This window comes from Eschrichtius robustus, chromosome 5 (assembly GCF_028021215.1).
Source record: "Eschrichtius robustus isolate mEscRob2 chromosome 5, mEscRob2.pri, whole genome shotgun sequence".
Classification (NCBI taxonomy): Eukaryota; Metazoa; Chordata; class Mammalia; order Artiodactyla; family Eschrichtiidae; genus Eschrichtius; species Eschrichtius robustus.
This window is the reverse complement of record NC_090828.1, coordinates 60,074,391-60,097,162: the sequence shown is the minus strand read 5'-3', so window position 1 is coordinate 60,097,162 and position 22,772 is coordinate 60,074,391. Positions and strand designations below refer to the sequence as shown.

Sequence of the window (22,772 nt, the reverse complement as noted above, 5' to 3'; positions counted from 1 at the left end):
CATAAAGATATGATAACGCCCACAGGAAATGAGAGGTCAATCCCCTCCCTGTTCTCATGTTTTGGAGTAAGAAAGACTTGCTTAGAAACCCCCTGCAGACTACCTTTCAGGTTGCTATGGCCAGAGCTGAGCACCTTGTGCATTCCTACCCATGGCATCGCTATGTCTGGCTTGGACTAATCGAAGTCTGCCTTAGAGCCAGATGTGGTCAGCTTCCCCCATGCACATGGCTCCATGGAGGGGGTTGGACACTGCACAAAATCAGGGTTCTGTTGGAAGCCAGGATTTCAGAGAAGTCCAAATGACGGGAAGAAGGCGTGCGGTGGTTGAATGAAACCTGTGAGGAGTGTCTGAACACAGGAGGTCGCCCGTGTCTGGATGCGTCGCTCACCTGAGAGGCGTGAGTCACCTGTGCAGAGCAGTGAGGGAGGTTGCTTGCTGGCAGAGGGAGGTAGGCATGCTCTGTTCCTCTCCAGAAGCTCCATCGGCACAAGCAGGGCCAGAGTAGCTCAGTGAGGACACCAGGGAACTCAAGAATGCGGGCAACTCAGGCCCTTGGGAAGACAGAGACCATCTTAAATGTGAGGAACTTGCTTATTCACTGAAATATAGCTTACTAGATGGCTCTTGTTAATTAACCATGTTCTTTTACCGTAACTTCTTCCTGTTTGCCATGAAGCTTCATTCTTCATGCAGAAAACATTTCTTATTCCTGAACCTCAGGAATCTCTCCTCTGGAGATATGAACTGTCTTTCTCCCAAACAATGTCTAGCTGTTTCAACCATTAGAACCCAATTTCTTTTATCTGCATTTAGGGTTCTTGAGGATTTAAAAGTGCTGGTTGGCAAAAAGCCTTTTGTTTACTAAACATACCTCTGCCATCCAAAGACACTTAAACAGCAATTTCTAGAAGTGACAACATGGCTAAGTGGGAAGAAGATGGGATTTAGATGCAGAAGGACCTGAGATTCTTAACTGAGTGACCGTGGGTCCAGTGACTTCACCTCTCAAGCTTCGGTCTCCTCAATTCTAGAATGATATTATTAGTGTTGACCTGAGAAGATTTTTGAAGGGTTAAATAAGATACTATACGAAAAGCCTTTGGAACAGTGCCAAGCATATAGCATAAATCTGGTAAGTACAAATGTCCTTATTTTTTTTTAAGTACTTATAATAATAAAGGAAATGTCCTTATAACTAGCCTAGAACGTCTATGAATGGTAAAACTTCGAGCTTCCCAAATAGGCTTGAAGTATCCTGAGACAGGCTTATGAATTAGGCATGCAGATTTACTGTAGCTTCAAAGATGTTCATTTCCATTTCTTCCGCAGGTGCTGATTGCCAGTGGCTGGATACTCTGAGGATGCGGCAGATTGCATCCAACACCTCCTTACAGCGCTCCCAGAGCAACCGCATCCTGGGGTCACAATTCTTCCCCTATCTCAATGACCAGGACTCCTATGCTGCTGCTGTGAGACGGACCCAGGTGCCCATTAAGTACCAACAGATTACACCTATAAACCAGTCCAGAAGCTCCTCTCCTACTCAGTATGGACTGACCAAAGACTTCTCTTCTCTGCATCTCAACTGCAGGGATAGTGACTTTTCCAGTCTTAATACTGACAGCTCTTTAGAGAGGGGTCGATACTCAGATAGAAGCAGGAACAAATACAATCATGCTAGCCTATCACTCAGTTCTTCTCCCAGAGGAAGATTCAGTGGAAAAAGTCAGCATTCCACTCCTTCAAGAGAAAGATATTCTGGAAAATTCTGCAGGGTTTCTCAGTCAGCACTCAATTCTCACCAGTCACCTGACTTTAAGAGAAGCACAAATGCCTCCCATCAACCCAGGACCATCCCAGGGATGCCTTTGCGCACAGACACTGACTCACAAGCCAATGAAGAGGAAAGCAAAGTCAGCGAAGGGGGGTGGACAAGGGTAGAATACCGGAGAAAACCCCATAGGTCCTCTCCTGCCAAGACCAACAGAGAAAGACCCAGAGGAAACTTCCGTGGAAGGAGAAACTTTTGATGAATTGAACTAGTTGAGCTTTTCCTAGCATGTTTTTTTTTTAATGTAATGGATTTTGCTAATGTGCTGCCTTCCCACAGAATTAACAAAAAGACAACCTTTCCATTTTTTGGATTTGGGAAATACCTTCTAAGTGAGACTATAGCCAAAACAGGGCCAAATTATGGATGTTGGTTGTCCAATGTAAGTAACTAGACTTAAATGTAACCAAACATGTTTTATTTCCCTGAATTAACATCTTTAGAGGAGGGAATATACCATTTTATTACCCTAGCCATCACTGTTCTGGTTAGCAGGGCCTAGACTAGGGTGAGGTTAAATGGAAAAACTTACCTTAAATGGGGCACTCATCTTGGGTGCAAAATTTAAGGGAGGAGTCAAAAAGCTCAGTAATCAAGATAAATAATATTCTAGTGTAATATTTAAATAAATGAAAATTAATGCAAAAAAACTGTGATAAAGAATCGAAATTCTACATAAAGACAGAATAAGTATTACTGATTTTTCCTTTTGTCTAAGGCTCCCATATGGCTTGGCAAGGCACTGTTACTGATCCTGTATTTAGAATTTTGATGTTTTTTTCATCATGTATTTTTTGCATTAATTTTCTCTTTTAAAAATATTGCATTAAAATATCATTTATCTTGATTACTGAGGTGTTTTTTTTTTAATGACCCCTTAAATTTTGTGCCCAAGGCAAGCGCCTCACTTGCCTTACCCAGTCTCCACACTGCTGGTTAGTATTTATTATAGTAAGATATTTGGGTTTTTATCACGGTCAGAGCCAAATTGATTTGACTTGTCATTTTTAGGCAATAAAAAAGGTTAGTGAACTTAATGTTGATTATGATGCCATATATCATACCTTAAGACTCATCAGAAACCGAAGATCTCAATTGCCTAGGAGATTTGTGGTTATTTCTTTCCCAAAGTTCCCAGGGACTGCCCTTGAATATCATTTTCTGTATTTTGCCAAAGGAGGAGCAAAGAGGGGAAAACAACGGTCCATAAAGTCCTCTTGGGATGTCAGCACTCTAAAATCTAAAAGAAAACAGACACAGAATGGGATGATAACATCACAAGCTAAAAGCCAGAGAAATTTAAAATTACCAACACCCTGTTAGAGCAAGACAGTAAATACCATCCTTGTAGCAAGAAAGCTGTAAGCAGCTGGGGGTAAAGAGGCGAATGGTACGGGTGGGTGGAAACTGCCTGCAGTTTAGGACAGGAATTGTGGGATCCAGCTTGGGAAATTCTTCATATTTTTACAAATCAAAGGGTCAGGTGGCAACGAACATATTATATGGCAAATGAAATAAGTGTTACTTTCAGTACCTTCTGAGATTCTGTTCAACATTCACTGACCCTGAATATCAAGTGTCCTTTGGCCTGGATAGGATTCTCAATGCTCTGTAGAAATCCACATGACACACTGGCAATTCTGGGGATGGCGGGGGTGTTGGGGGGAGTTCTCTTCTAATAGAAACCGGTCTTCAAGTACGTGCGTATATTCCCAGAGTAGCTGCCCTGTTCTAATACAGTGCTTGGGGCCTGGGGGTGGAAACTGCATTTGGGCAGCATTAAAATCTAGGTTATAGGAAATGACCTTTACTTGCGAGGGAAGCTGTGACCTAAACATCAATCCAACAACTCAGTTGTCTAACTCTTATTGTTTGCCACCTGCATTTACAAGCAAAAGCGATAGGAATTGGTGACATCAGACACCAAGGTCCTCTTTTCCGCCATGGATAGCCAACTTCTCTAAGGTTTTAAGCTCCACTGTGATCCTTTCTCACTAAGCTTGTATCAACCACAGTCTGTTTTCAATTATTTTTTTCCCTTTGTCCTTTGTTCATGTTTAATTTTTTTTTAAAGTGAGCTAATACAAAGTATGCTATCTTCATAGCATGCTGCTTCCAAATAAGCAATAAAATATTTTCTTTGATTAGAATTTCTGGATAGGGCTTCCCTGGTGGCGCAGTGGTTAAGAATCCGCCTGCCAATGCAGGGGACACGGGTTTGAGCCCCGGTCCGAGAAGAGCCCACATGCCGTGGAGCAACTAAGACCGTGCGCCACAACTACTGAGCCTGCGCTCTAGAGCCCACGAGCCACAACTACTGAAGCATGCGTGCCACAACTACTGAAGCCCGTGTGACTAGAACCCGTGCTCCTAGAGCCCGTGCTCCGCAACAAGAGAAGCCACCGCAATGAGAAGCCTGCGCACCGCGACGAAGAGTAGGCCCTGCTCACCGCAACTAGAGAAAGCCCGCGTGCAGCAACGAAGACCCAACGCAGCCAAAAATAAATAAATAAATAAATAAATAAATTTGTTTAAAAAAAAAAAATTTCTGGATAAGTAGCTGAATGTATTCTTAACTGGGTCACTCTGATGGGAACACAAAGTGTGGCTCTAATTATTAAACAAAATGCATTCTAGGGGATTATTTAAGACTCTGGTTTAAAAGGTATTATGCCAGTGATTGCTTGTTTCATGCTGTTTCCCCTCTTCTTGCTTTCTTGGGCTATTTGTTAGAGAATCCAACCTGGTAGTAAAATGACTTATGACCTCATCCCTAGTTAGTGCAGTAGCTGATCGCAAAGAGGTTATTCCAACAGTGCACAAAACTGACCACTACATAAGATCTCATGAAAAAATACTTGTCACCTCAATGCTCCCAGCCAAAACCAAAATAAGAACGTCTGGAGTCTGCTTCTTGGTTGTAAGGAAATAATAAGAGTGGATGTTATTTTTTTTTCTAATGATGCTTATTCACCACAAATTGCTTGCCAGGTTGAAAGATGAATGTAAGTCAAGGACAGAGCAAGGATGAACAGGACTTTTTTTTTCCCATCAAGTTAAATCAGTTGCAAGAGGCTGAGTTTATAACAACCACCACCAATAAACACCGCCAAAAAAACGCACCAGGGATATTTTAAGAGAAAAAAATTATAGTAGGAATAAATTAAGAAAGTATCTCTTTGAGTTGGGCACCTCTATGTGTGGGTGATGTGGTCGACCCTCGTAGGCTTCTCATCAAGTCTGGAACAGCTGAGTCTATACTGGTTGCTACCAAAGAGGCAGCCATCACTCCAGGCATTGCCCAGACAAAGCGGGATGTTTTTCTCTTTGCACAGTCACTAGACTAGCAACTCTATAGAACTAACCTGAATAATTGAATAATCCCAAATATGTAAAGGGGAACTAGAGATTATTTATCAAGGATACTTTAGAAGTAAACATAACCTGGTAATTATTTTCAACCAATTCCTGAATATAGTTCATAAACATAATAAAAATTAAACGGCCATGGTTTTTTTGTTTTTTGTTTTACTTTTTGGCTGCACAGCGTGGCCTGCGGGATCTTAATTCCCTGAACAGGGATGGAACCCACGCCCCCTGCAGTGGAAGCCCGGAGTCTTAACCGCTGGACCGCCAGGGAAGTCCCTAAATTGCCATGTTTAAAAGTATTCACAGTAAAATTTAGAATAGTAAAATCTGAAATGGGATAATTGGATGAAGAAACAACAGCTACAAAAGAAGACTCACAGTGACACAAGTGATAACTGGTAATATTTGGTATGAACAACAGAAAAATTGATATATAAAATCTTCATTGTAAAACTTACATTGAAAAGAACTGACCCCATGGGGGAGGATCAATACAATAAAAAAATTAATATAAAAATGGGAAAATTTTATTATGTTGGATAGAATATCAGGGAATTAAATTGGCATAATGACATTCTTTCTTGACAAACATTTCTCAGTAGTTATAGATTTCTGATCACAATATTTTACTCATAAATATAGAGTCAAAATGTCCTAGGGTCAAAACATCAAGATCAGGATGTCCAATAATTCAAAATGGCAGGGTCAAAACATCCTGCACACAGCTCAGAGCATTCTGACTTAACTGCAACTGTTCCAATTCAGAAATACCAAATATTTTATAAGCCTTCTAAGTATCTTCTCTATAATTTAGCATTTCACCTCAACAAGTTGCAGTAGACATGGCATGCTTCTGAAACTCTGGCTCTCAGAAACTGCTCAGTTACAAGATGCCATGATTTGGTTGTGCCAGCTTGTTCAGGATGCAACATCATTGAAATTTTAAATTAGAGATGCTGTAGTGAGGAGGCTTATAAAATCTCTTGCCATCACTTGGATTTGAGAAGCTGCAGTTAAGCCAGGGTGGCCTGGGGAAGTCAGAGCATAAGATCTGGACCCAGCTCTATTTGCTATTCCTGGAACTGGTATATGAGATTGCGGAGGTGGAAAAAAATGCCAGATCCATGGTCAAAATTGTCAAGGCCTTAGCGTAGCAGGCACCAGTGACCCCTCATTCAATTTTCCTTTCCCTTTGACTCACTGGCTGGCCAAATAATGCATGAGCAAATCAAGAGAGTTAAAGAATGAAGTAGACTTGTGACCTCATAGTTCATTCAAAACTAAAATCAAGATTTACTCTCCATAACCAATGTTCAGTTTACTCAACTCTCCCAAAGAAATTCCTTCCCTACCACCTAGATGAATCTCACTCAGCCCTCACGGTCCAGCTGACATCCTGTTTCCCCAAAGGCCTCTGTCCACAGTTCCAACCACTTGACCCATTCTGGACTCCTCTTGGGGGCCTTTTATCACATAGTCTCTTGCACCATTGCTTAACCCTTGTGTTCCCACTCCCCTGAAGGTGCTCTGTGAGGACAGTGCCGTGCTGCCCAAGAACTTGACGGTAGGAAAATACAACTAACCTCCAAGAATTCATCAATGGAATGGCCACAAACATCGCAATACCTCCCAGACCTGAACAGCGTGTTTAAAAATCAGACCGGAGGCATGAGGCCATCCAAAGAGAGCATGAGTCTTCTAGAGGCAGTGGCAGGGTTAGGGGGTGGGTTTGGGGACAGCCAGAGGCGGTCAGCCTTAGAAGGCCAGAATAGGGTGATCCACAAAGGAAAAGGTTAGCCATACCATCCACACCAGGCCTTCACACAGGGCATAATCTGCCCAATCACCCTGGAGACCAGTAAGCAGGACAATATATTGTCTGCAGAGCCCTTTCCAAACTGATGTGAGAATCCACTTGGTTAGGGAAATATAAACCTGTTGTGGAGATGGTCATATGATTGGGCTCCTGCTTACCTTTTCCGCATCACTGTCTGCCTCTCCCCACAGCAATCAAACTGAAACGCTTCCATGTTCTCTCTTGTCTTCAAAACTTCTACTCTCTCCACCCAGCTTCCCCTGCATTGTCTAGCTAAGTCAGCATTTAGCTCTCTGCTAAGACCTCACTACCTCCAGGAAGCCCTCCCTGATCCCCAGGCCCAGGCCTGGGTCAGGCCCTTCTTCATGTGTTCACATAGGACCTTGTAGTTAATCAGATGTAGCTCCCTTTGTTAAAATTGTCCCCAAATCTGCTTCTCTGTATTCCTCACTAGACCATCAGCTCTATGAAGGCAGGGACTGCACCTATCTTGATCATCAGTGTATCTCCAATACATAGTTGGTACTCAGTCTGTTTATTGAATGAATGCATTAATTGATTAATATATTAATCAGGCTAACAAGCCATCAAATCATCTAAATTCTTGTACTAATCCCATGCTCATTAAGTGACCTTAACAGGAATCTCCAGTCCACTTTATTTATTTTTTCTAATATTTATTTATTTATTTTTATTTGGTTGCAGCGGGTCTTAGTTGCGGCAGGCGAACTCTTAGTTGGGGCAGGCGAGCTCTTAGTTGGGGCATGCATGTGGGAACTAGTTCCCTGACCAGGGATGGAACCCAGGCCCCCTGCATTGGGAGCGCAGAGTCTTAACCACTGCACCACCAGGGAAGTCCCTTCCAATCCACTTTAGAGTTACATTTCTAGTGTTAAAAAAAAATTGCCATTCTGATTTTTACATCAGAGCTTTGCTTGTGAGCTTTGCTAATATGAATAGGCCCCTGAGAACAACTCTGAGACACTGATTAAATTTGGGGGCTTATTGGGAGTTCCCTGGAGGTCCAGTGGTTAGGACTCAGCGCTTTCACTGCTGTGGCCCAGGTTCAATCCCTGGTCTGGGAACTAATATGCTGCAAGCCATGCAGTGTGGCCAAAAAAAAATTGGGGGGCTTATCACTGAGAGCAGATTCTGGGTGTGCCAAGGCCTCCAAGGGAAAGGCCTGCCTGTTTTTCCAGAAGTAGCCCCTTGGATCATAGTGAACTGTGCTCATTTTCTGTTCTTTTTTATTATTTATTTATTTATTTATTTTTGGCTGGGTTGGGTCTTCGTTGCTGCGCACGTGCTTTCTCTAGTTGTGGTGAGCGGGGGCTACTCCTCATTGTGGTGCGCGGGCTTCTCACTGCAGTGGCTTTTCTTGTTGGGAGCTCGGGCTCTAGGTGCGTGGGCTTCAGTAGTTGTGGCACACGGGCTCAGTAGTTGTGGCACACGGGCTCAGCAGTTGTGGCGCACAGGCTTAGTTGCTCTGCGGCACGTGGGATCTTCCCGGATCAAGGCTTGAACCCATGTCCCCTGCATTGGCAGGCGTATTCTTAACCACTGCGCCACCAGGGAAGCCCAAACTGTGCTCATTTTCCATTTTGAATTTCTGTACCGCGTATAGCACTATAAACACCAAATCTCAAGAAATGCGTGTCACAGGAATAAAAAAGAATAGAAATATTACGTATGTTCAAGAAATTCCCACACAGACATTGTCCTTTTAGACATTTATAGAATCTCACTATATGGCTTTCCTTTCCAGAGACCCAAAGTTTGCTGATGTTTTTTTGTTTTGTTTTTTGTTTTGCCTGCACTGCAAGGCTTGCAGGATCTCAGTTCCCCGACCAGGGATTGAACCCAGGCCACAGCAATGAAAGTGCAGAATCCTAACCACTAGACCACTAGGGACCTCCCCACAAAGTTCTTTTTTTTTTTTTTTTAATGAATAGCAATTGTTCCTAAAACCAGTGCCCTCTATCGTCCTGCTGTGACTGCTTCTAAAAGTACATGAAGTTTTACTGAAAGTCTGACCTGGCAGTTTTCCTTTCTCATACCCATGGGCTCCAGGTGCACTCCTGATGCCAGATGATGTCTGTCCTGGCTGAGACAGGGAAGGCTTAGCCTTAGTGCAAGGACGGTTCAAGATTTGTCAGCTGATTGTGGCTGATTATCAAGATGTCCAAACGGGTTCCTTTGCTATGTGTAAGCAATTTAATTTTGTGCCTAATTTTAATGCGCAGTGTACTGTTATGTCTGCATCTGCTGTGTTAAAGCATTCATTAGCATTTAAAGGAGGAGCTGATGGTATTGATCACTTTTATTAAAACCAAAAACAATCATGCAGCAGTAACTGATGAGCCTTCTCTTCGACCACTGAAGTCACAGCCGAAGTGTATGTACTCAAAACTCTGGCAGAAACAGAAAATGCGATATTAAGGCAGAGACATCAAAGTGGCATCTGTTATAAGCACTTATGATTTACCACCGTCCCCTGCCACCCCCAGCTTTCCAAATAATGAGCTTCTTGAAGATAGGAAACTTCATTTTTTCCTGAATTTCTACCACCTTGCACAGTGTCTGGAACAGAATAAATTTTCTGATGAGTGAATAAATAAAGAAATGAAGGTGAGATAGCCAGTGCATGTTATATAAACACTCTACAAGAACAACTGTATTTTTCTTATAGATGTTCTAACAGCTATGTATTGCTATGTAACAAATCACCCCAAAACTTAGTGGCTTGAAATAAGAAAAAACATTTGTTATCTCACATAGTTTCTGTAGTTCAGGAATTTAGGAATGGCTTAGCTGGCTGGTTCTGGATTGGGTTTCTGATGAAGCATCAGTCAAGATGTTCACTGGAGCTGCACTCATCTGGAGGCTTGACTGTGGCTGGAGGTTCTGCTTCCAAGATGGTTCTCTCAAATGCAGCTGGTTGTTGGCACAGGACCTCAGTTGCTCCTCGTGTGGACCTTTCCACATGCTTAAGTATCCTCATGACATGGTGGCTGGATTCCCCCAGAGAGAAAGATCCAAGAGGGTAAAGTGAAAGCCACAGTGTCTTTTCTGATGCAGCCTCAGACGTCACACTGAGGCATGTCCCGTAATATCCTGCTGTTTAGACAGGTCACCCTATTCCATACGGGAGGGATGACACGAGGGTGTGAATACCAGGAGGTGAGAATCACAAGGTCATCTTGCAGGTTGGCTACCACAGACACCATTAAAATCTCTGTACTCCCTAATTATAAATTGATATCTCCTCTCCTGAACTTTGCCTTTTCTGCTTGTTTTACATTTTTCTCCCAGCCCAAATTTTGAACCTGAGCAGGCTTCAATGGAGTGTTAGAGCAGGAAGGCATCTTGAAGACCATCTCCCAAAGTTCAATGTCCTCATTTTACAGATGAAGAAACCAAAGCTTGTAAGGGTGAAGTGTCTGGCCAGTCACTCAGCCAGTTACAGGCAAGGCATCACTCAAGGTCCCCAGCCTAGGCTCTTCCCTACCCTGTTCTCATGGAAGCAGTGCTTTGTGAAATGTTTAATCATGTGTGAAACTGGTGTTTGTGAGGTCCAGCAGCTGTAAGTTAACACTTATTTTATTTTGGTATAGCTGGACCTCTTAAGTCTCCATAGAGATTGGGAGAGTCATTATGGATTAGGTGTGGCTAAATGCTTCTAAAACCAAAACATTCAGTCAATTACATTTTCTCTTTCTTCTATCAGGCCTGTGTCAGTTCCCTCTGGATTTTATGGTAGTTTAGAGAAAGCATTTGTTTTATGGAATTTTAATGCTCAGTTCGGTCAGGCAAAAGTTTGCTGGGGTCCTCATGAGTTAGGCACAGGCCCTGCGTTCTCTCTGATTTCCATTGTCAATTCAGAAACAAGTGTCAGAAGTAGGTGGAATTATTTCCCTATTGACTAAATTAGAAATTTGGAAAGGAAAAGATCGAAACATAAAATGGAAAAAGAGAAAGCTTCTATTTTGTGAGACAGGAATAATTCTTTCCCTGCTCCTTTGACAGTTCTTTGGCTCCTACTGCATACCACCACTTCCACTGACTGTATGCATTTCATCCTTGCCTGGGGGACCTGTGGCTCTGAACTTGAAGTTCCTGGGACTTGGCTTACCCAATTACTTGTCTTTGTCTAAAAAAAGTCTAAAAATTACTAGTTCCTCCATTTGATGTAACACACTCAATAATGACCATTCCTTAAATTTAAGCCACTATAGTAAATCACTGTCTTATTCTATCAAAGAATCAAAATGAGTTTACTGAAAATGAGCCATCCGATGCTAGATGGTCAGTTTTCAGAAATCCCCTACTTCTTACCGACACAGATGAAGTTCCAAGGAGACTCAAAGGATAAAAACACCACCTGCTTATTTTACTGAGTTTTCACTATAAGAAACAGCATCCCATGCTAGCTTGTTCAAACACAAATTTATTGTAATGCAATATAAAACATATCATGGAAGAAATAATTTTGATTAGAGTTAACATTTACTGACGGAGCACGATGTGACAAGCCCAGTTCTAAGTCCTCCCCATTTTAATCTTCTCGACCTATGAGGTCGATTCTATTATTATGTCCATTTTACAGTTGAGAAAACTGAGGCATAGAAGTCAGCTATCTGACCAAGGTAATTAAAGAAGTGGCAATGTACCAGGCTAGGACCTCACAAAGGCTGGTACTGGAGGGAAGGTGGCTCCAAGGGCCTGGGTGGGGTTGCTGGCTCCTTGCCCCATGCTCCACCATCAGTGACTCAGCTTCCCCCACGCTGCTGCTTTCCAAGACACCAACGTCTGCTGTTTGCTGCTCCCCCACATTTCAGCCTGCACCAACAGGGGGCTTCCCATCCCTCGTGCTACTTTCTGAACTTTCAGCTGCAACTCCCACCTGTAACTGTTAAATTCCTTCCATAGTCCTTGTCTCAAAGTCCCGAAAGAGAGAGAATCGACTTGGCCCAGATCATATTTTTGAGACAGACCAGAGAAGGCCCAGGTTGCTCAGTTGACCTTAGGTTGGGCAGGTACCCTCCCTGGTCCTGTGACCTGTGAAGAGAGAAGTGTGAGGATGGCAAACAATAGAAAGCACGGCCATGTAGGCTGCAAGGGTAGGCAGCTGCCATCATGTCTCTTAGAACAGGGTATAGGCATACTTTTCCAGCACATTTTTATTCTCTAATGTCTAATCTACACTGTTTGCTAGAAGGGCATATTCAAACACATTGGCTGAATTTAGTTAAGTCTTTGTATGTGTAATTTATAAGAACTGTACCAAGAAAGTTATACGGATAAAAATGTCTGCTTTTTAAAAAAGATTGGGGGCTTCCCTGGTGGCGCAGTGGTTGAGAATCCACCTGCCAATGCAGGGGACACAGGTTCAAGCCCTGGTCCAGGAAGATCCCACATGCCGCAGAGCAACTAAGCCCGTGCGCCACAACTACTGAGCCTATGCTCTAGAGCCCGTGAGCCACAACTACTGAGCCCATGAGCCACAACTACTAAAGCCCCTGCCTAGAGCCCGTGCTCTGCAACAAAAGAAGCCACGGCAACGAGAAGCCCGCGCACTGCAACGAAGAGCAGCCCCTGCTCGCCACAACTAGAGAAAGCCCGTGCACAGCAACGAAGACCCAATGCAGCCAAAAATAAATAAATAAGTAAAATAAATTTATAAAGATTGGCTTGTGAGTAGGAAACCTACACCACTCCTATGTTTCTCCTTTACTCTCACATTACTATCACACTCATAACACTTCTGATATTACATGGGTGGGGGATTTTCCCCCTCACCAAGCAGTCCTGCCACACCAGCAGGGGTGGCCTACAATTTAACTCCATTCTGACACTGTCTACCTGGAGATAGTGTCAGATCCCCAGGTTAAGGGCTCAGTCCCACAAGACTGCCACACACACTCCTCAGCTTGGAATGTCAATTGCAAGTCCACGTTGTCACCTGTGCTTCTGACCAGTGGGCTATAAATCAGAGGTTCCCATGATCCCCTCCTTGGGTTTGATTAATTTGCTAGAGCAGCTCACAGAACTCAGGAAAACAGTCTACTCATTGTTTACCAGCTAATTACAAAATGATATGATAAAGGCTACAGATGAACATCCAGATGGAAGAGCTGTATAGGGCATGGTATGTGGGAAGGGGCTCGGAGCTTCCATGCCTTTTCCAGAAGTGCCACTCTCCCAGCACCTCCATGTGTTCACCAAGCCAGTTCTCCAAACTCCATACTATTGAGATTTGTATGAAGGCTTCATCACATAGACGTGATCAATTATTAACTCCTTTTCCAGCCCATCTCCCCTCTGGAGAACGAGTGGTGGGGCTGAAAATCCCAAACTTCTAATCATGACTTTGTCTTTCTTGTGACCAGCCCCATCCAGGAGCTTACCAAGTGCAAAAGTCATTCCTTACCAAGTGCAAAAGGCATTCCTTACCAAGTGCAAAAGGCATTCCCATCACCCAGGAAAAGGCAAAGGATCTAGAAGCTTGGTGTCAGGAACCAGAGTCAAAGGTCAAATATTAGAACAAAAGGTGCTCCTAATGCTCTTATCACTTAGGAAAGGGTTTTAGTAGCTCTGGGCCGGGAACCGGGGCAGAGACCGATGTATATAATTTCTATTATTTTACAGACTGGACAACTCTATATACCAAAGGGTAATCAATTTAAATCAGTATCTCATTGAGCGTCTACTGTGAGGAACGTCACGGACAAACTTCTTAAGAGTAGAAATAGAGTTTGTAGAATTTGAGAGCTAGGAAGGACTTACGGATGACTTAGTATCCCTAAGTGTCCCTCGGACTGGAGTCAGATGTGTTCTAAAGGTCACACATCCTTTAAAAATTTTTTCAAAGTTTTCTGTTTGTATTCCAATAATAATCTAAAAAAATATGAGTGTATTTTGGATCACCTGTTTGGCTTCCTCAAACCTATGTACTGCTGTACAATTTCAGGGTTTGAGTCTGTGTTTTTGTTGATGCTAAATTAGATTAACATAATTTTGGTGGCCTAATGATAAAAAAGGAAAACTTAATAATACAAATGAACTGCATTTATGCCAAAACCACTGCATTCAGTGATTTTGTTGTGGAAATCCAAGGCCCAAGAGTGGGCGCTTGTCTAACACTCAGAAATGAATTGTCTGAGGAGGCACACGTGCTGACAAAGCAAGAGACTTTATTGGGAAGGGGTGCTGGGGTGGAGAGCAGCAGGATAGGGGAACCCAGGAGAACTGCTCTGCCATGTGGCTCGCAGTCTCGGGTTTTATGGTAATGGGGTTAGTTTCCGGGTGGTCTCTGGCCAGTCATTCTGACTCAGGGTCCTTCCTGGTGGCACGTGCATTGCTCAGCCAAGATGGATTCCAGCGAGAAGGATTCTGGGAGGTTGGTAGGACATAAGGACTGGAGTCTCCTCTCTCCTTTTGACCTTTCCCGAATTCTTCCCGTTGGTGGTAGCTTGTTAGTTCCGTGTTCCTTATCAGGACCTCCTGTTGTAAGATAACTCATGCAAGTGGCTACTATCTTGCCTGGCCAGGGCAGGTGGTTTTGGTCAGTGGTTCCCCTAACAGTCTGGTTTTCCAGTGGTTTGAACAGAGAAGGATGATGACAGAATTTGTGTAGTTGAGGGCACCGTACTCGTGAGGGAGACAGGAACTTCACTTCAAAAAACATCATTCTCCATATCTAATGAAATGTTTATTTTATTTTATTTTATTTATTTATTTTTATAGAATGTCTATTTTTCTTTTTTTTTTTTTGGCCGTGCCATGAAGCTTGCAGGATCTCAGTTCCCTGACCAGGGATTGAACCCGGGCCACAGCAGTGAAAGTGCCGTGTCCTAACCACTGGACCACCAGGGAATTCCCCAGAATGTCTTTTTTTTTTTAATTTTAATTTTATTTTGGAGTATAGTTGATTTACAATGTTGTGTTAGTTTCAGGTGTACAGCAAAGTGATTCAGTTATACGTATACATATATCTACTCTTATTTAGATTCTTTTCCCATAAAGGTCATTACAGAGTATTGAGTAGAGTTCCCTGTGTTATACAGTAAGTCCTTATTAGTTATCTATTTTATATGTAGTAGTGTGTATATGATCATCGCAATCTCCTAATTTATCCCTTCCCCCACCTTTCCCCTTTAGTAAACATAAGTTTATTTCCTAAGTCTGTGGATCTTGATTTTATTTATATTTAGTTTGTAAATTTGTTTGGGTTGTATAGTTAGTTGAATGACAACTGTAAGGTAAGGAGTTTTTTTGGGTGGTAGTGTTTATTTTTAAGTAGCATTATAACCAAAATAATTTAGTAATACTGGCAGAATTTAAGAATTCTTTTTGTTTAAAAGGATACCATACATTACTCAAGTTTGAGTAACACTGATTTAGGTCAACTCTACTAATTTTCAGATGGTAGGTACAAGGCACTGAAATATAAAGAAATCTGTGAGCTACTTACGACAGGAAGTGACTTATTCATGCCGAGTGCATGGAACTTAGATCCCTAGTTATCTGTAACTGAACTAAAAAAAATAGACCACAGCAAGATGGTGACAGAGCCAGGATGAGATTTTTACACCTGTCTTCTTTCCTATTCCCTGCCCTCAGAGGCTTGTCAGTTCCTTGCTTACCTGGATCACCTAACTGTGACTTTCTTTTTTTTTTTAATTGAAATATATTTGACATATAACATTGTAAATGTAAGGTGTGCAACATGTTGATTTGATACATTTATATATTATAATATGATTGCCATTGTGATAATAATTAGCACCTTTATCATGTCACACAATTATAATTTCTCTTTAGTAGTTGGAATAATCGAGATCTAGTCTCTTAGTAAGTTTGATGATTATAATATAATAGAATATTGTTGTCTATAGTCACTGTACTGTGCACTAGATCTGTAGGACTTATTTACTACTTGTTACAAGCTTATACTCTTTTTTTTTTTTTTTTAATGATTTTTTTTTTTTTTTAAACTTTGGGTTTATTTATTTATTTATTTATTTATTTATTTATTTATTTATGGCTGTGTTGGGTCTTCGTTTCTGTGCGAGGGCTTTCTCCAGTTGCGGCGAGCGGGGTCCACTCTTCATCGCGGTGTGTGGGCCTCTCACTATCGTGGCCTCTTTTTGTTACGGAGCACAGGCTCCAGACGCGCAGGCTCAGTGGTTGTGGCTCACGGGCTTAGTTGCTCCGCGGCATGTGGGGTCTTCCCAGACCAGGGCTCGAACCCGTGTCCCCTGCACTGGCAGGCAGATTCTCAACCACTGCGCCACCAGGGAAGCCCCAAGCTTATACTCTTAAACAACACTCTCATATCTCCCTACTCTTCAGCCCCTGCTAATCACTATTTTATTTTTTATTTTTACAAATTTGGCTTTTTTGGAATCCACATATAAGTGATATCATACAGCATTTGTCTATCTCTGTCTTACTTATCTCACTTAGCATGATGTCCTCAAGGTCCATCCAAGGTTACTGCAAATGGCAGGATTTCCTCCTTTCTCGTGACTGAATAATATTCTTCCATTGTGTGTGTGTGTGTGTGTGTGTGTGTGTATATATGTCTATATATATGTCTATACACACACACACACACACACACACACACACACACCCCACATCTTCTTTATCCGTTCAGCTGTTGATGGACGCTTCGGTTGTTTCCATATCTTTGCTATGAGAATACGGCTGCAATAAACATGGGAATCATATATCTTTCCAATAGCCTGTTTCCATTTCCATTTCCATTTCCTTTGGGTATATACTCAGAAGTGGAATTGCTAGATTATATGGTAAATCTATTTTTTTTTGAGAAACCTCCATATTGTTTTCCATAGTATTCCAACTTCTTTTTCCTGTCTTTTTTCTCTCTCCCATTCTCAGTAGTAGCAATAATTATAACCACAATTTTATTATAGCTTGCTATGTGCCCAGTGCTTTATAAACATTATCTTGTTCAATGTTTGATTAGGTTCCTCAAATCTTGAATTGTCTTCAGTTTTGTTTTGTTTACCATTTTGTTTTTCCCATGTCTTTGTCTTGTATAAGTTTCTTTAGCTGGGCAGCTTTTCAGGATGAAAGGCTGCTGAGTGTTCCTGAAGGGTGACGCTTTCAACCTGAATCAGGCTATTGTGTCTATTACAGGAATCATGAATTAATGATACTTGTCCAGTCATTATCTCGAGAGCTTTTTGTTGTCCTTAAAAAGAGACAGTTCATTTTGCTTGGGATATGATTGTGGTGATTTGGTTCTCAATAAAAGACAGCTTCTATGCTGGTGGAAAGCTTTGTATTTTAGAGTGTTCTGCTGTGAGTTGCCTTCCTTAGGTTCCTTGAAAGAAAACACCCTTCCTCTTCCCCTCTCAATCCATCATTTTTACATAGACAGGTTTCTCGAACACAGACAGGAAAAGTATCAAATGTAACAATGCCTTTCCTTTATGCAATGCTTTACAGCCAAGCCACAAAGGCCGGCCCCAGAGCCGGCAACACCACTGCGTTGAACACCCTTATCTCTGTTCTACAGAGGTGAAAAGATTTCCCTAGAAATCTAGAAAAATCTAGAGTGCTGTCCAAATTGGAGCTTAAGTTTAGTCTTTAATTCAGATTACTGTGGTCCCATTCACAACACTGTCATTGTAAAACTGACTGCCATCATAGCTACAGAATAAAAAGAATGAATATTGTAGGGGAGGAAAAAGTTTCCCTCGACCCTCTTAGGGTCCCTGGCTGGGTCTGAAAATTAAACCAACAAAGACAGATTAACAGGAGAAAAGCATACAATTTATAGTATCGGGGAAAATTCCCTCTTTAATTTTATGCATATCTTAAAAGAGAATTTCTCAGAAGATGGCTATTCCCCCCATCCCCGCTGTCACTCACTCTGTTATATGGGAGGCGTATCTCAAATTGTTAACAAGTTATTTTACTAAAAAAAAATCTAGGCATATCTAAACGATATATTTGTTCTATAGCTCCCTAGCACTGATGCTATATCAAGATTGAAAAGAGTGACTTTACATTGATTCTAGTTTAAAAACAAATGATTAAGAACACAAAAACATAAAAAATAAAGCAATGATTATCAATACACTCTCTTTTTCAAATCATCGTTCCCGAGTTTGCTGATTGCAGCATTTGAAAACCAAAACATTACCATTAACAGGCTAGGGAGTGGAAAATAAATGCCACCACTTTCTGCACTTCCAGGATTTGACCTTTAACATTGGGCAAATTTGTAAATTTGCCAAAGTCAGGCTGGCTTGAGGGTAAGGAGGAGCCCAGCTTAGCTCATCTGGTTGTTGGATCCACCACTGAAAGTACTGGCTCATTTACCAAAGTAAATAGAACTGTAAAGACTAAAACCAAACAAAATGAAAATTGATTTTTTTTAAGAGGTCATTCTGGAAATAGTTTTTCTCCTCCTTACTGAAGGGTAGCTTCAATGTGCCACCCCAAAATATGTCTCTTTGGTATAAGAATTATTTTGAGGGGATTATTTTAAAGAAACTGCAGATGCAAAGAAGGCTCTGAAAACAGTAGCAGTTACCCTTTGGTAAAGGAAAATCTTCATTTATAAAGAAATTTACATTAGAAAGGGGGCCTGCTTTTTCAGCTGAGGGGCTTACCTGCAGTGGTGGGCAACCTTTGTTTACCAAACCTTCCTCTTCTCACCTTCCTCTGAATTGCTTCCCCCTTTGAAGCCCCAGCTCCCATCTCTGTCCTTAGATCAGGATGGCATTTAAGTCTCAACTGTCTGGCTGCCTTCTGAGTCTCAAATGTTAGGCTCCAGTATGAATGTGCGTAATAAAATTGTTTTATTTTTCTCCTGTTAATCTGTCTTTATTATGAGGACGAGGGGATCTTAGCCAAGAACTCGGAAGAGTAGAGGAAAATTATTTTACCTCCCCTACATTACCTTAGAAAGCAGAGCGCTTAGCCCTTATTTCACTAAGATTACTCCGTAATAGGAGTGAGATAAGTATCTTTAAAAGACAAAAGGGCCTATATGTAAAGTGCTCAGTTCGTAGCTGGCTCCAGCCAAGGGCTCAATAGATTATAGCTGTTACCATTGTTGTTGGCAGTATTTTATTAGATCTTAAAACTCAAATTCAAATGGCCAGGCCTGAGAAAGAAGCAGTAAAACTATTTTCCATCTACTTGTTTTAGTCTTTTTATTAATCTTCTTTGTTTAAACCATTCCCCCGAGCCTTTTTCTTTGTTTTGTTTTTATATCGTTTTAAGGAGACTGGGTTAGTAGTGGGCTAATTTTTCAATTCCTTAAAATTTTGTAATCCAGTCGTTTCCGCCCACCCCAAAATAAATATACTTATTGCCTCCAGGCCTTGGCTATTTTTAAAGGGTTGTATACCTGGGACTTGGTTGTACAAGTTTGTATGTTCCTAAACACTACATACCATGATGTACCGATAAGTACCGATAAGTGGAACATTGCCTGCCATATCAGTAAGCTAAGGATGTCACAGTTCATCAGCGATTGCAGCCACAGCCAATGGTGAGCTGGTGAGCCCTGAGGGAACTCAGGAAGGAAAAGAATACCTGCCAGCTAATAGCCATCAGACTGCAGCCAGTCCCCACGGTGAGCTCTAAGGAAACTCAGGATATGAAAACACAGGATACTGGCCCCGAATAGCCGAGGTGCACATCAAAGGAATGATTTCAGTGAACCCAGACTCTTGCATCTTCCCATACATAGAAAAGCGCTAAATTCCTTAACTTGACATATCTGGTTTTCTTTAATTAACAGTAATCTTTTGATGCTCAGACCACCTGCCCTTTCCTGCAAAACTCCTATATTTCCTGGCTCCCCACCTCGGCTCTTTGGAGCAGTTCTCTCAGGGTTGCTTAAGATGTTGCCTCCCGGGCTTGAAGTCCTAAAACTTCCAGCTGAATAAAACATAACTCTCAACTTTTAGGTTGTGAATATTTTTTTAGTCGACAGTACATTGAAGAAAATTCTGTAAATTTTTAATGGATCCCCACTATTCCAATCTAATATTATTACCTAAAAAAAGACAACTAAAAATACCCACGTGTGTGTGTGTGTGTGTGTGTGTGAGAGAGAGAGAGAGAGAGAGAAAGAGAAAAGACAACGTCTGGAAGGATATACAATAAAATATTAATTTTGTCTCTGGGTGTTTAGATAGCAGGTGCTTTGTATTTTATCTTTGTTTTGCTTATTTGTATAATACCTCAAAAATGAGGGTGAATTACTTGTATCATTTTTTTAGTTAAAAATGTACTTATTATAATCTAATATCTTTAACATACACACTACTATATATAAAATAGGTAAACAACAAGGACCTACTGTATAGCACAGGGAACTATACTTAATATTTTGTAATAACCTATATAGGAAAAGAATCTGAAAAAAAATACACACACGCACACACACACACATTATACTTATAACTGAATCACTTTGCTGTACACCTGAAACTAACACAACACTGTAAATCAACTATACTTCAATTTTTAAAAATTAATTAATTAAAAAAAGGAAGATATGGATTAAAAATAAATTAATAATCTAATATCTTTAGATAAACCTACTAGAGAGAGCTTTCTATCTTCTCAGCCCAGTGAGGTCTTTCTGTATCTCACTGGACTCTGAAGGAATCAAACCGATTATCCATGATGAGACCAGTTTGCTGTCTGCACGCCTAATTCCAGCCAAGCATTAAAAAAATTTTTTTTTGGCCATGCAGCGCGGCATGTGGGATCCTAGTTCCCTGACCAGGAATCGAACCCAAGCCCCCTGCATTGGAAGTGCAGAGTTCCAACCACTTGACCGCCGGGGGAGTCCCCAGCCAAGCATTTTCAAGGGGTAACCAACAAAACTCAGCACAAATGGATTCCATTGCTACTGGAGACCGTCTCTGAGCTCTTGTTCCATCAGACGTGAGCCGATGGTTTCATCTGTGGGATTGAGATAGCCCTGAATTTTAGTCCATCACTTAAGAGCTGTATCATGTTGGATACACATCCCCAATCTGTAAAATGGGTACAAGGATCCTGACTTCACAGGAGCGTTGTGATTTTTAGGGATGAGTGTTAAAACTCCAAAAAGAGTGCCTGGCAAGAGCTAGCATTCAACACTTGGCAGCCATTCTTAAAATTCTCTGTAGACAAAACGGCAAGTGGTCCTTGTCCTTTCCAGCACCTCCTAAGTTTAAACGCCTCCTAAGTTTGAACGCCTCCTAAGTTTGAATATCTCCAAAAGGCAGAGCCTTCTACACAGCCTTGCCCGTGAAAGGGAACCAGCCTGCACTTCTTTGGTGTTGAAATGATGCATGTACCTCTTAAGACAGTACTATTGTATATTGTACATCTATGTGTTTTACATAAGATAGATATATAGATATCTAAAATCTGTATTTAATTCAGCCGCTTAGAGTGACTGCCGAATCGTAAATGTTACTGCTAATCTTTGAATAGCTTTCACTCTGCTTATTCTTCTTCTTTATTAACCACCCAACCCCGTAAAGATTTTCTCCCTCTCTAAATAATTAAGTGGATAAAATATTTCTTGGGCAGTGTTCATTTTCAGATTCCTCAAGACCGCTAAATCTCTTTGTAAAAACAGTTATCTTGGGACTTCCCTGGTGGTGCAGTGGTTAAGACTCCGCCTGCCAATGCAGGGAACACGGGTTCGAGCCCTGGTCCGGGAAGATCCCACATGCTGCAGAGCAACTAAGCCCGTGTGCCACAACTACTGAGCCTGCGCTCTAGAGCCCGCAAGCCACAACTACTGAGCCTGCGTGCCACAGCTACTGAAGCCCGTGTGCCTAGAGCCCATGCTCCACAACGAGAAAAGCCACCGCAGTGAGAAGCCTGCGCACCGCAACGAAGAGTAGCCCCCACTCGCCGCAACTAGAGAAAGCCTGCACGCAGCAACGAAGACCCAATGCAGCCAAAAGTAAAATAAATAAATTTATTTTAAAAAGTTTTCTTTTTTTAGCTTTTTAAAAAATAAATAAATTTATTTTAAAAAACAGTTTTTTAGCTTTTTTTAAATTAATAAATTTATTAAAAAACAGTTTTCTTTTATTAGCTTTTTTTTTAAATAAATAAATTTATTTATTTATTTAATTTTTGGCTGCCTCTTCGGAGCAATCTCTCAGAGTTATCTGAGTTGCTGTGTCCCAGGCTTCAGTCCTCAGTTTTGTCCACCAAATAAAACATAACTCTCCACTTTTAGGTTGTGTATTTTTTTTTTCAGTCGACAGGATGATCCTTGTCAGAGAAATCATTAAATGTGCATACAATTGTCAGCAAAGAGAACGCAGCGTACGTAGACATTCTCTAAAATAATTTCTGCATGACCCGTGTTACTGGAAGTTGAGGGGCAGGACGTTATTCCCTCCTGCGGAGAAACTTGGTTTGGGGGTTTCCAATAATCTACAGTAATAACTAGCCGGCTCTGCCACCAGTCCAGTTCACTCATCTCCGATGTGTTTGAACGCTGAGTTTCTTATTATTTGTTTAATCCCCGGTTTCCTCTCCTTTATTCTGGCCTTTCCCAGTAGATGTCCCCACGCACGGGGAAGTGCTTGAGGAAGGCCAGCAGAAGCATACCCCACAGGGGACACATCAAAACCATTCCCTGGCCATTATCTAGAAACTTGCTGAGCTGATGGAAGGGCACAAAGTTTCTCAGACATTCTTTGCTTCTCCCTCAACAGCTCCCCCGCCTCCCGTGCATAA

General features: G+C 41.6%; 1 protein-coding gene and 1 non-coding gene across 6 annotated transcripts in view; one reads left to right on the top strand and one right to left on the bottom strand.

Moving 5' to 3' along the window:
• The window catches only part of MAP3K20 (mitogen-activated protein kinase kinase kinase 20), a 171,269-nt gene extending 165,994 nt beyond the window's left edge, over positions 1-5,275 (top strand). For all 5 annotated transcript variants that reach the window (XM_068544904.1, XM_068544909.1, XM_068544907.1 and 2 more), the window contains one exon: positions 1,333-5,275. In XM_068544904.1, coding sequence (XP_068401005.1) covers positions 1,333-2,033 — 701 coding nt within the window. In that variant the 3' untranslated portion in view covers positions 2,034-5,275. The remainder of the gene's footprint in view (positions 1-1,332) is intronic.
• A 9,547-nt stretch (positions 5,276-14,822) lies between these two features.
• TRNAE-UUC (transfer RNA glutamic acid (anticodon UUC)) lies at positions 14,823-14,894 on the bottom strand. The gene has a single exon. It is a non-coding gene; the product is annotated as a tRNA-Glu (tRNA).
• Between the last annotated feature and the right edge of the window lie 7,878 nt (positions 14,895-22,772).